The sequence below is a fragment of the Ascaphus truei genome, chromosome 20 (genome assembly GCF_040206685.1).
Source record: "Ascaphus truei isolate aAscTru1 chromosome 20, aAscTru1.hap1, whole genome shotgun sequence".
In the NCBI taxonomy this organism is placed as follows: domain Eukaryota; kingdom Metazoa; phylum Chordata; class Amphibia; order Anura; family Ascaphidae; genus Ascaphus; species Ascaphus truei.
In genome coordinates this window covers 23,670,215-23,684,050 of record NC_134502.1, presented here as the reverse complement: position 1 = coordinate 23,684,050, position 13,836 = coordinate 23,670,215, and the positions used below count along the sequence as shown (strand labels likewise).

Genomic DNA, 13,836 nt, shown 5'->3' with positions numbered 1-13,836 from the left:
GAGAGAAAAAACAAAAACCACATTCAAATGTAATATATTCACATCCTTTTTTTTTTCTTCCTTGTTACCTTTCAGATATCAAACCTAAAATGTCCTCGATGTTCAATGTAGGGACTTGTAATGCGGGGTCTCAACTGGGGCGTATTCTGGACATATAGCGGGAAAGAGATATATAGTTACGTGGAAGGTTATCTTTCTTCCTGACACACACACTGCTTTAAACCATGGAATAATTTCCAGCTTGGGATAAACATTTTCTACACGGCTGCACAAATGAGGAGACATTTTGGATCCCAAATACACCTCCCAGAACCCCCAGCGTTGGGCCATGGAGTAATTCTCGGCGTGCGACAAACGTTCCTTACTTCTTGGACTCCAAAGTGCTACCCAACTACAGGATAATTTCACGGCCGCCATTTTTTTTCCCCCCTGGCCCCGCCATTCAACCTCCTTTTTTGTCGTTTCTTCGCCCGCCAGCGTCCACACCGTGCCAAACCCCCCCCCCCCCGTGGAAATTACCGGCATTCAATTTCAAGAACGCGTCCCCCTTCCCTTCAAACCGTGGAGTAGAATTGGATGATCTAAACTATCCATTTCCCCCCCCCCCCCCCCCCTCCGTTTTTGGTTGGGAGCAAGCGAAATGCGTCGGCGGAATTTTCGCTCTTGTGGTTATTTTTCCATTGTGAAGTCAACACAAAGAATGAATTAATTTGTGTTTTTTTTGTTAATGGGATTTTGTCGTTAGTAACTATTATTACGGTTAACGCACGATGCGCAGCTGAGAGAGGAGGGGGGTGATGTATGCCACGCAGTGCCAGGCGGAAGTGACCCCCTCTCACGCCTACGGGAACCGGTTCTTCCACTACGCCCTGGCCGACCACACCCAACAGGCCTTCCAGATCATGAACGAGCTGCGGCTGGGCCAACAGCTGTGCGACGTGACCCTCCAGGTCCGGTACAAGGAGCTGCAGGCCGACTTTGTGGCCCACAAAGTGGTCCTGGCCTCGGGCAGCCCCGTCTTCCGCGCCATGTTCACCAACGGGCTGAAGGAGTGCGGCATGGAGACGGTGCCCATCGAGGGCGTCCACCCCAAGGTGATGGAGCGGCTCATCGAGTTCGCCTACACCGCCAGCATCACGGTGGGGGAGAAGTGCGTGGTCCACGTGCTCAACGGCGCCGTCATGTACCAGATGGACCGGGTGGTGAAGGCGTGCTGCGACTTCCTGATCCTGCAGCTGGACCCCAGCAACGCCATCGGGTTCGCCAGCTTCGCCGAGGAGATCGGGTGCCAGGAACTCCACCAGAAGGCCCGGGAGTATATATACATGCACTTTGGGGAGGTGAGATACTGTAGGGGAAGATCTACTGTGTATATACGTGCACTTTGGGGAGGTGAGATGCTGTAGGGGAAGATCTACTGTGTATATACGTGCACTTTGGGAGGTGAGATACTGTAGGGGAAGATCTACTGTATATATACGTGCACTTTGGGGAGGTGAGATGCTGTAGGGGAAGATCTACTGTGTATATACGTGCACTTTGGGGAGGTGAGATACTGTAGGGGAAGATCTACTGTGTGTGTGTATATATACGTGCACTTTGGGGAGGTGAGATGCTGTAGGGGAAGATCTACTGTGTATATACGTGCACTTTGGGGAGGTGAGATGCTGTAGGGGAAGATCTACTGTGTATATACGTGCACTTTGGGGAGGTGAGATACTGTAGGGGAAGATCTACTGTGTGTGTGTATATATACGTGCACTTTGGGGAGGTGAGATGCTGTAGGGGAAGATCTACTGTGTATATACGTGCACTTTGGGGAGGTGAGATTCTGTAGGAGAAGATCTACGGTGTGTATATATATATATATATATATATATATATATATATATATATATATATATATATACGTGCACTTTGGGGAGGTGAGATACTGTAGGGGAAGATCTACTGTGTATATATATATATATATATATATATATATATATATATATATATATATATATATATATATATATATATATATATATATATATACAGTGTTCGACAAACCTATACATTTGCTCGCCCCGGGCGAGTGGATTTAACCCCCGGGCGAGTAAATATTGGCCCAAGCAGCACACGTTTGGTACTAGGTGGCGAGTAGATTTTTTTGTGTGGCGAGTAGATTTTTTGGTGATTTGTCAACCACTGTGTATATATATATATATATATATATACGGGCACTTTGGGGAGGTGAGATACTGTAGGGGAAGATCTATATATACACGTGCACTTTGGGGAGGTGAAATGATATTGGGGAAGATGTATATATACGTGCACTTTGGGGGGGGTGAGATCTTATAGGGGAATATATATATATATATATATATATATATATATATCTCTATATCTCTATATCACCACATTTTAATTATAAACAAAATCCATGTCTTTTGATTCCGACTTTTTTGTCTTGTTACTTTGCTGATGACGGTTATTTCTCAGTGCTTTATAGGGGTTTCTGTTTGTGTTTTGTGTGTTTTGTGTGTTTTTATATATTAGTTTTTCCCCCAGCACTACCAGTCATCCCAGACTATTTGTTGTATATTTTGGATTAATTTAGACTGTTTTTTGATATCGTTTATTTTTTTGTACTGTTGAGTGACAACGTTTTGTGTGTGATATAGATATACACAGCCGTACCCCGGTTTAAGGACACTCACTTTAAGTACACTCGCGAGTAAGGACATGTCGCCCAATAGGCAAACGGCAGCTCGCGCATGCGCCTGTCAGCACGTCCTGAACAGCAATACCGGCTCCCTACCTGTACCGAAGCTGTGTGCAAGCAGGGAGACTATAGAGCCTGTTACACACGCGTTATTTACATCAGTTATGCACGTACAGTATATGACGATTGCCGTACAGTACATGCATCGATAAGTGGGGAAAAGGTAGTGCTTCACTTTAAGTACATTATCGGTTTACATACATGCTCCGGTCCCATTGCGTACGTTAATGTGGGGTGTATATCTATCTATAGTATCTATCTAAGATACACACACCGAGGAGATACATATACATTCATTCATACAGTCGCGCATTGCTGGGAGGTGAGGAGATATATACGTGTGTATAAAGAAATACATATGTATATCACACCGCTTGTGTAGCTGACCTCCCATGTGCGTGGGACTGCTGCTCTCGCGGAATGTTACACCGACTTATTTTATGTCTGACATCAACTCCCTCCCCCCTTGCCCTCTCCCCCCCCCCTCACCCTCACTCCCCCCCTCGCCCTCACTCCCCCCCCCCTCCCCCTCTCTTTCCCCCCCCCCTCGCCCTCTCTTCCCCCCCTCGCCCTCTCTTCCCCCCCCTTGCCCTCTCTTCCCCCCCCTTGCTCTCTCTTCCCCCCCCCTCGCCCTATCTCCCCCCCCTCGCCCTCTCTTCCCCCCCTCGCCCTCACTTCCCCCCCTCGCCCTCACTTCCCCCCCCTCGCCCTCTCTTCCCCCCCCCCCTCGCCCTCTCTTCCCCCCCCCCTCGCCCTCTCTTCCCCCCCTCGCCCTCTCTTCCCCCCCCTCGCCCTCTCTTCCCCCCCCTCGCCCTCTCTTCCTCGCCCTCTCTTCCCCCCCCTCGCCCTCTCTTCCCCCCCCTCGCCCTCTCTTCCCCCCCCTCGCCCTCTCTTCCCCCCCCTCGCCCTCTCTCTTCCCTCCCCCCTCGCCCTCTCTCTTCCCTCCCCCCCTCGCCCTCTCTTCCCCCCCCTCGCCCTCTCTTCCCCCCCCTCGCCCTCTCTTTCCCCTCCTCGCCCTCTCTTCCCCCCCTCACCCTCTCTCCCCCCCTCGCCCTCTCTCCCCCCCCTCGCCCTCTCTCCCCCCCCTCGCCCTCTCTTCCCCCCCTCGCCCTCTCTTCCCCCCCCCCCTCGCCCTCTCTTCCCCCCCCCCCTCGCCCTCTCTCTTCCCTCCCCCCCTCGCCCTCTCTCTTCCCTCCCCCCCTCGCCCTCTCTCTTCCCTCCCCCCCTCGCCCTCTCTCTTCCCTCCCCCCCTCGCCCTCTCTCTTCCCTCCCCCCCTCGCCCCCTCGCCCTCTCTCTTCCCCCCCCCTCGCCCTCTCTCTTCCCCCCCCTCGCCCTCTCTCTTCCCCCCCCTCGTCCTCTCTCTTCCCCCCCCTCGCCCTCTCTCTTCCCCCCCCCCTCGCCCTCTCTCTTCCCTCCCCCCCTCGCCCTCTCTCTTCCCCCCCCCTCGCCCTCTCTCTTCCCCCCCCCTCGCCCTCTCTCTTCCCCCCCCTCGTCCTCTCTCTTCCCCCCCCTCGCCCTCTCTCTTCCCCCCCCTCGCCCTCTCTCTTCCCCCCCCTCGCCCTCTCTCTTCCCCCCCCCTCACCCTCTCTCTTCCCCCCCCCTCGCCCTCTCTCTTCCCCCCCCTCGCCCTCTCTCTTCCCCCCCCCCCTCGCCCTCTCTCTTCCCCCCCCCTCGCCCTCTCTCTTCCCCCCCCCCTCGCCCTCTCTCTTCCCCCCCCTCGCCCTCTCTCTTCCCCCCCCTCGCCCTCTCTCTTCCCCCCCCCTCGCCCTCTCTCTTCCCCCCCCCTCGCCCTCTCTCTTCCCCCCCTCGCCCTCTCTCTTCCCCCCCTCCCTCTCTCTTCCCCCCCTCCCTCTCTCTTCCCCCCCCTCCCTCTCTCTTCCCCCCCCTCCCTCTCTCTTCCCCCCCCTCGCCCTCTCTTCCCCCCCTCCCTCTCTCTTCCCCCCCTCCCTCTCTCTTCCCCCCCTCCTCTCTCTCCCCCCTCCCTCTCTCTTCCCCCCCCTCCCTCTCTCTCCCCCCCCTCCCTCTCTCTTCCCCCCCCTCCCTCTCTCTTCCCCCCCCTCCCTCTCTCTTCCCCCCCTCCCTCTCTCTTCCCCCCCCTCCCTCTCTCTTCCCCCCCTCCCTCTCTCTTCCCCCCTCCCTCTCTCTTCCCCCCCTCCCTCTCTCTTCCCCCCCTCCCTCTCTCTTCCCCCCCTCCCTCTCTCTTCCCCCCCTCCCTCTCTCTTCCCCTCCTCCCTCTCTCTTCCCCTCCTCCCTCTCTCTTCCCCCCTCCCTCTCTCTTCCCCCCCTCCCTCTCTCTTCCCCCCCTCCCTCTCTCCTTCCCCCCCCCCTCGCCCTCTCTTCCTCCCCCTCGCCCTCTCTTCCCCCCCCTTCACCCTCTCTTCCCCCCCCCTCGCCCTCTCTTCCCCCCCCTCGCCCTCTCTTCCCCCCCTCCCTCTCTCTTCCCCCCCTCCCTCTCTCTTCCCCCCCTCTTCCCACCCTCCCCCTCTCTTTCCCCTCCCTCCCTCTCTCTTCCCCCCTCCCTCTCTCTTCCCCCCCCTCCCTCTCTCTTCCCCCCCCCTCGCCCTCTCTTCCCCCCCCTCGCCCTCTTGTCCCCCCCCTCGCCCTCTCTTCCCCCCCTCCCTCTCTTCCCCCCCCTCCCACTCTCTTCTCCCTCGCCCTCTCTTCCCCCCTCCCTCTCTCTTCCCCCCCCCTCCCTCTCTTCCCCCCTCCCTCTTCCCACCCCTCCCTCTCTCTTCCCCCCCCTCCCTCTCTCTTCCCCTCCCTCTCTCTTCCCCTCCCTCTCTCTTCCCCCCCTCCCTCTCTCTTCCCCCCCCCCCTCGCCCTCTCTTTCCCCCCCCTCGCCCTCTCTTTCCCCCCCCTCGCCCTCTCTTTCCCCCCCCTCGCCCTCTCTTCCCCCTCCCTCTCGCCCTCTCTTCCCCCCTCCCCCTCGCCCTCTCTTCCCCCCTCCCTCTCTTCCCCCCCTCCCTCTCTCTTCTCCCTCGCCCTCTCTTCCCCCCCTCCCTCTCTCTTCCCCCCCCTCCCTCTCTCTTCCCCCCCCTCCCTCTCTCTTCCCCCCCCTCCCTCTCTCTTCCCCCCCCTCCCTCTCTCTTCCCCCCCCTCCCTCTCTCTTCCCCCCCCTCCCTCTCTCTTCTCCCCCCTCCCTCTCTCTTCCCCCCCCTCCCTCTCTCTTCCCCCCCTCCCTCTCTCTCCCCCCTCCCTCTCTCTCCCCCCCCTCCCTCTCTCTCCCCCCCTCCCTCTCTCTCCCCCCCTCCCTCTCTCTCCCCCCCCCCTCCCTCTCTCTTCCCCCCCCTCCCCCCCTCCCTCTCTTCCCCCACTCCCTCTCTCTTCCCCCCACCTCCCTCCTCTCCCGTTCCCTCTCTGCCCCCCTCTTCCCCTCCCCCCCACCCCCTGTCTCTTCCCCCACCCCCCACCCCCTCCTCTCCACCCCGTCCCTCTCAGGTCTCCAAGCAGGAAGAGTTCTTCAACCTCACCCGCTGCCAGCTGGTGAACCTCATCAGCCGGGACGAGCTGAACGTCCGCTGCGAGTCCGAGGTCTTCCACGCCTGCATCAACTGGGTGAAGTACGACTGCGAGGGCCGGCGCCCCTACGTCCAGGCCCTCCTGCGGGCCGTCCGCTGCCAGTTCCTCACCCCCAACTTCCTGCAGCTCCAGCTGCAGCGGTGCGAGATCCTGCGGCTGGACACCCGCTGCCAGGACTACCTGTCCCAGATCTTCCAGGACCTGACGCTCCACAAGCCCGCCGGGCCCTCCCAGGGCAGGGTCCCCAACGTGCCCCAGTTCATCTACGCCGCCGGCGGCTACTACCAGCAGTCCCTCAGCTTCCTGGAGGCCTACAACCCGGTGGAGGGCGAGTGGCTGAGCTTGGCGCCTCTGGAGGTGCCCCGGAGCGGGCTGGCCGGCAGCGTGGTGGGGGGTCTCTTCTATGCGGCGGGGGGCCGGAACAACGCGCCCGACTGCAACAAGGACTCGGGCGCCCTGGACTGCTACAACCCCATGAATAACCAGTGGTCGCCCTGCGCGCCCATGAGCGTGCCCAGGAACAGGGTGGGCACGGGCGTCATAGACGGGCAGATCTACGCGGTGGGCGGCTCGCACGGGTGTGTCCACCACAGCAGCGTGGAGAGGTGGGTGCCGGCCGTTTCCTAACCGTCCCCCCCCCCCCCCCCCCCCCGTCTCCCCGCATGCGCGCAGGGTTACAGGTTATCTGCACCGGGTGGGCAGTGCCAGCCTCGCTCCGGCACACAGTGCCGGGTCTTTATACATGGGTTTGGCACTGCCCGCCTCGTTCCCAGGGGCACTGCCCGCCTCGTTCCCAGGGGCACTGCCAGCCTCGTTCCCAGGGGCACTGCCCGCCTCCTTCCCAGATACCTATACATTATCAATCATTTTATGTTCATATATATCTATACATAAAGAACAACAAAAGACAAATAAGAAACCCTGATATGCAATTATTATAATTATCCTTTACATCCAAAGACCACAAAATCTACAACACTCGTTACCTATAATAAAAGTGCAGATTAATTAGCAGCATCCTGTCATAAAAAGGGTTTGCAAACCCCATAAGGGAACCCAATGGGTCCCTTACACAAATCAATCGTAATGCAATGAGACCATGTCACACACTTCTCCGCACCCATAGGGATAATAACAGCACTTACTGCCAAACACAATCACAAAGTGGGGCGCAGATACCGAAACCCCAACGATGTGAGACTCAAACCAGCTTTCCTGCGACGATAAATGGTTCTTCTTCTGGTAAATATCAGTCCCGCAACGTCCCACCTTCCACCGCAATTCGTGGCCCGGTGACGTTTGGGTGTCACAAGCTCCTCGCGCGTTTCGCACGCAGCGGAAGAAGCACGCCGATTGTGCGAAACGCGCGTGGGGCGAGCGCCGGTTACACCCCAACATCACGGGGGCACAAATTGCGGTGGAAGGTGGGACGTTGCGGGACTGATATTTACCAGAAGAAGAAGCATTTATCGTCGCAGGAAAGCTGGTTTGAGTCTCACATCGTGGGGGGTTTCTGCACAATACCCGGCGTATCCACCGCCCACTTTGTGATTGTGTTTGGGAGCAAGTGCTGTTATTATCCCTATGGGTGCGGAGAAATATGTGACCCCATTGTATTACGATTGATTTGTGTAAGGGACCCATTGGGTTCCCTTACGGGGTTTGCAAACCCTTTTTATGACGGGATGCTGCTAATTAATCTGCACTCCGATTATACGGAGCGTGTGTTGTAGATTGTGTGGTCTTTGGATGTTCTGTGCGGTGTTTTTGTTGCCCGCCTCTCATTTAAATGAATTTTGTGTGATTCTTAGTATATGAACCGTTAATATACGCGTCCATTAATAAAGGATAACTATAAGGGCACATTGGGGTTTCTCTTCTTGAACCCTTAAACACTCCTGGTAGACAGTTGTGAGTGGTCTCTAGCCAGCAAAAATGTGGTGGCACTGACGTGTACGTGGCATGGGCAGTGCCAACCTTTCGCCTTCTCTACGCACACTGTGCCAGGTCTTCTTCATACAGAGCCGTGGGCAGTGCCAGCTTCCCCCTCGCATACACACAGGTCTTGTATATACAAAGCATGGGCAATGCCAGCCTTCCCTCTGGCACAGGCCTTTATATCTATGGCAGTGCCAGCCTCTCCCCTGGTAACCACACAATGCCTGTCCTGTTTACACAGCGGGGGCGGGGGGGCAGTGCCAGCCTGTCCCCAGACACACAATGCACCTTGTTGTTGACGCATCCTTTTGTTAATGCAGACTGTGGGTTTGCGCCAGCCTGACACCCACGCAATGTGACTTCTTATTTCAACATCCTAGGCTATGCCAGCCCAGAGCATACACAGTGCCAGGTGGCAGCGCCAGCCTCGCTCTTCCTCTGCACACTTGTCAAAAGCGTTGATATACTGTGCCAGCCTCTCACACACACACAAACACACTCTGCTACGCCATGACATGTATACCCAGGTACAGAGCGGGCAGCGACACAGGTACAGCGCGGGAAGCGGCAGTGCCAGCCTCACACACACTACTACACCATGCCATGTATACACAGCACAGGTACAGCACGGGCAGCGGCAGTGCCAGCCTCCCCCTCACACACACACTACTACACCATGCCATGTATACACAGCACAGGTACAGCGCGGGCAGTGGCAGTGCCAGCCTCCCCCTCACACACACTACTACACCATGCCATGTATACACAGCACAGGTACAGCGCAGGCAGCGGCAGTGCCAGCCTCCCCCTCACACACACTACTACACCATGCCATGTATACACAGCACAGGTACAGCGCGGGCAGCGGCAGTGCGGAGCCTCCCCCACACACACTACTACACCATGCCATGTATACACAGCACAGGTACAGCGCGGGCAGCGGCAGTGCCAGCCTCCCCCTCTCACACACTTCTACACCATGCCATGTATACACAGCACAGGTACAGCGTGGGAAGCGGCAGTGCCAGCCTCCCCCTCACATACACTACTACACCATGCCATGTATACACAGCACAGGTACAGCGTGGGAAGCGGCAGTGCCAGCCTCCCCCTCACACACACTACTACACCATGCCATGTATACACAGCGCAGGTACAGCGCGGGCAGCGGCAGTGCCAGCCTCCCCCTCACACACACTACTACACCATGCCATGTATACACAGCACAGGTACAGCGCGGGCAGCGGCAGTGCCAGCCTCACACACACTACTACACCATGCCACAGCACAGGTACAGCGCGGGCAGCGGCAATGCCAGACTCACACACACTACTACACCATGCCATGTATACACATCACAGGTACAGCGCGGGCAGCGGCAGTGCCAGCCTCCCCCTCACACACTACTACACCATGACATGTATACACAGCACAGGTACAGTGCGGGCAGCGGCAGTGCCAGCCTCCCCCTCACACACACTACTACACCATGCCATGTATACACAGCACAGGTACAGCACGGGCAGTGGCAGTGCCAGCCTCCCCCTCATACACACACACTCCTACACCATGCCATGTATACACAGCACAGGTACAGCGCGGGCAGCGGCATTGCCAGCCTCCCCCTCACACACTACTACACCATGCCATGTATACACAGCACAGGTCCAGCGCGGGCAGCGGCAGTGCCAGCCTCCCCCTCACACACTACTACACCATGCCATGTATACACAGCACAGGTACAGCGCGGGCAGCGGCAGTGCCAGCCTCCCCCTCACACACTACTACACCATGACATGTATACACAGCACAGGTACAGTGCGGGCAGCGGCAGTGCCAGCCTCCCCCTCACACACACTACTACACCATGCTATGTATACACAGCACAGGTACAGCGCGGGAAGCGGCAGTGCCAGCCTCACACAAACTACTACACCATGCCATGTATACACAGCACAGGTACAGCGCGGGAAGCGACAGTGCCAGCCTCCCCCTCACACACACTACTACACCATGCCAAATATACACAGCATAGGTACAGCGCGGGCAGCGGCTGTGCCAGCCTCTCCCACACACACACTACTACACCATGCCATGTATACACAGCACAGGTACAGCGCGGGCAGCGGCAGTGCCAGCCTCCCCCTCACACACTACTACACCATGCCATGTATACACAGCACAGGTACAGCGTGGGCAGCGGCAGTGCCAGCCTCCCCCTCACACACTACTACACCATGCCATGTATACACAGCACAGGTACAGCGCGGGCAGCGGCAGTGCCAGCCTCCCCCTCACACACACTACTACACCATGCCATGTATACACAGCACAGGTACAGCGCGGGCAGCGGCAGTGCCAGCCTCCCCCTCACACACACTACTACTCCATGCCATGTATGCACAGCGCGGGCAGCGGCAGTGCCAGCCGCCCCCCCGCACACACTACTACACCATGCCATGTATACACAGCACAGGTACAGCGCGGGCAGCGGCAGTGCCAGCCTCCCCCTCACACACACTACTACACCATGCCATGTATACACAGCACAGGTACAGCGCGGGCAGCGGCAGTGCCAGCCTCCTCCTCACACAGCACAGGTACAGCGCGGGCAGCGGCATTGCCAGCCTCCCCCTCACACACTACTACACCATGCCATGTATACACAGCACAGGTACAGCGCGGGCAGCGGCAGTGCCAGCCTCCCCCTCACACACTACTACACCATGCCATGTATACACAGCACAGGTACAGCGCGGGCAGCGGCAGTGCCAGCCTCCCCCTCACACACTACTACACCATGACATGTATACACAGCACAGGTACAGTGCGGGCAGCGGCAGTGCCAGCCTCCCCCTCACACACACTACTACACCATGCTATGTATACACAGCACAGGTACAGCGCGGGAAGCGGCAGTGCCAGCCTCACACAAACTACTACACCATGCCATGTATACACAGCACAGGTACAGCGCGGGCAGCAGCAGTGCCAGCCTCTCCCTCACACACACTACTACACCATGCCAAATATACACAGCATAGGTACAGCGCGGGCAGCGGCTGTGCCAGCCTCTCCCACACACACACTACTACACCATGCCATGTATACACAGCACAGGTACAGCGCGGGCAGCGGCAGTGCCAGCCTCCCCCTCACACACTACTACACCATGCCATGTATACACAGCACAGGTACAGCGTGGGTAGCGGCAGTGCCAGCCTCCCCCTCACACACTACTACACCATGCCATGTATACACAGCACAGGTACAGCGCGGGCAGCGGCAGTGCCAGCCTCCCCCTCACACACACTACTACACCATGCCATGTATACACAGCACAGGTACAGCGCGGGCAGCGGCAGTGCCAGCCTCCCCCTCACACACACTACTACTCCATGCCATGTATGCACAGCGCGGGCAGCGGCAGTGCCAGCCTCCCCCCCGCACACACTACTACACCATGCCATGTATACACAGCACAGGTACAGCGCGGGCAGCGGCAGTGCCAGCCTCCCCCTCACACACACTACTACACCATGCCATGTATACACAGCACAGGTACAGCGCGGGCAGCGGCAGTGCCAGCCTCCTCCTCACACAGCACAGGTACAGCGCGGGCAGCGGCAGTGCCGGCCTCCCCCTCACACACACTACCACACCATGCCATGTATACACAGCACAGGTACAGCGCAGGCAGCGGCAGTGCCAGCCTCCCCCTCACACACACTACTACACCATGCCATGTATACACAGCACAGGTACAGCGCGGGCAGCGGCAGTGCCAGCCTCCTCCTCTCACACACACTACTACACCATGCCATGTATACACAGCACAGGTACAGCGGCAGTGCCAGCCTCCCCTCACACACTACTACACCATGCCATGTATACACAGCACAGGTACAGTGCGGGCAGCGGCAGTGCCAGCCTCCCCCTCACACACACTACTACACCATGCCATGTATACGCAGCACCGGTACAGCGCGGGCAGCGGCAGTGCCAGCCTCTCCCTCACACACACTACTACACCATGCCATGTATACACAGCACGGGTACAGCGCGGGCAGCGGCAGTGCCAGCCTTCTCCTCACACACACACTACTACACCATGCCATGTATACACAGCACGGGTACAGCGTGGGCAGCGGCAGTGCCAGGCTCCCCCTCACACACACTACTACACCATGCCATGTATACACAGCACAGGTACAGCGCGGGAAGCGACAGTGCCAGCCTCCCCCTCACACACACTACTACACCATGCCAAATATACACAGCATAGGTACAGCGCGGGCAGCGGCTGTGCCAGCCTCTCCCACACACACACTACTACACCATGCCATGTATACACAGCACAGGTACAGCGCGGGCAGCGGCAGTGCCAGCCTCCCCCTCACACACTACTACACCATGCCATGTATACACAGCACAGGTACAGCGTGGGCAGCGGCAGTGCCAGCCTCCCCCTCACACACTACTACACCATGCCATGTATACACAGCACAGGTACAGCGCGGGCAGCGGCAGTGCCAGCCTCCCCCTCACACACACTACTACACCATGCCATGTATACACAGCACAGGTACAGCGCGGGCAGCGGCAGTGCCAGCCTCCCCCTCACACACACTACTACTCCATGCCATGTATGCACAGCGCGGGCAGCGGCAGTGCCAGCCGCCCCCCCGCACACACTACTACACCATGCCATGTATACACAGCACAGGTACAGCGCGGGCAGCGGCAGTGCCAGCCTCCCCCTCACACACACTACTACACCATGCCATGTATACACAGCACAGGTACAGCGCGGGCAGCGGCAGTGCCAGCCTCCTCCTCACACAGCACAGGTACAGCGCGGGCAGCGGCATTGCCAGCCTCCCCCTCACACACTACTACACCATGCCATGTATACACAGCACAGGTACAGCGCGGGCAGCGGCAGTGCCAGCCTCCCCCTCACACACTACTACACCATGCCATGTATACACAGCACAGGTACAGCGCGGGCAGCGGCAGTGCCAGCCTCCCCCTCACACACTACTACACCATGACATGTATACACAGCACAGGTACAGTGCGGGCAGCGGCAGTGCCAGCCTCCCCCTCACACACACTACTACACCATGCTATGTATACACAGCACAGGTACAGCGCGGGAAGCGGCAGTGCCAGCCTCACACAAACTACTACACCATGCCATGTATACACAGCACAGGTACAGCGCGGGCAGCAGCAGTGCCAGCCTCTCCCTCACACACACTACTACACCATGCCAAATATACACAGCATAGGTACAGCGCGGGCAGCGGCTGTGCCAGCCTCTCCCACACACACACTACTACACCATGCCATGTATACACAGCACAGGTACAGCGCGGGCAGCGGCAGTGCCAGCCTCCCCCTCACACACTACTACACCATGCCATGTATACACAGCACAGGTACAGCGTGGGTAGCGGCAGTGCCAGCCTCCCCCTCACACACTACTACACCATGCCATGTATACACAGCACAGGTACAGCGCGGGCAGCGGCAGTGCCAGCCTCCCCCTCACACACACTACTACACCATGCCATGTATACACAGCACAGGTACAGCGCGGGCA

The 13,836-nt window shown here is 58.2% G+C and overlaps 1 protein-coding gene across 1 annotated transcript in view; it reads left to right on the top strand.

Annotated features, from left to right (window-relative positions):
- The first annotated feature begins 77 nt into the window (after window positions 1–77).
- Window positions 78–13,836, top strand: part of KEAP1 (kelch like ECH associated protein 1) — a 60,426-nt gene continuing 46,667 nt past the window's right edge. The window contains exons 1-2 of the mRNA XM_075577444.1: window positions 78–1,340; window positions 6,210–6,895. Coding sequence (XP_075433559.1) covers window positions 798–1,340; window positions 6,210–6,895 — 1,229 coding nt within the window. The 5' untranslated portion in view covers window positions 78–797. The remainder of the gene's footprint in view (window positions 1,341–6,209; window positions 6,896–13,836) is intronic.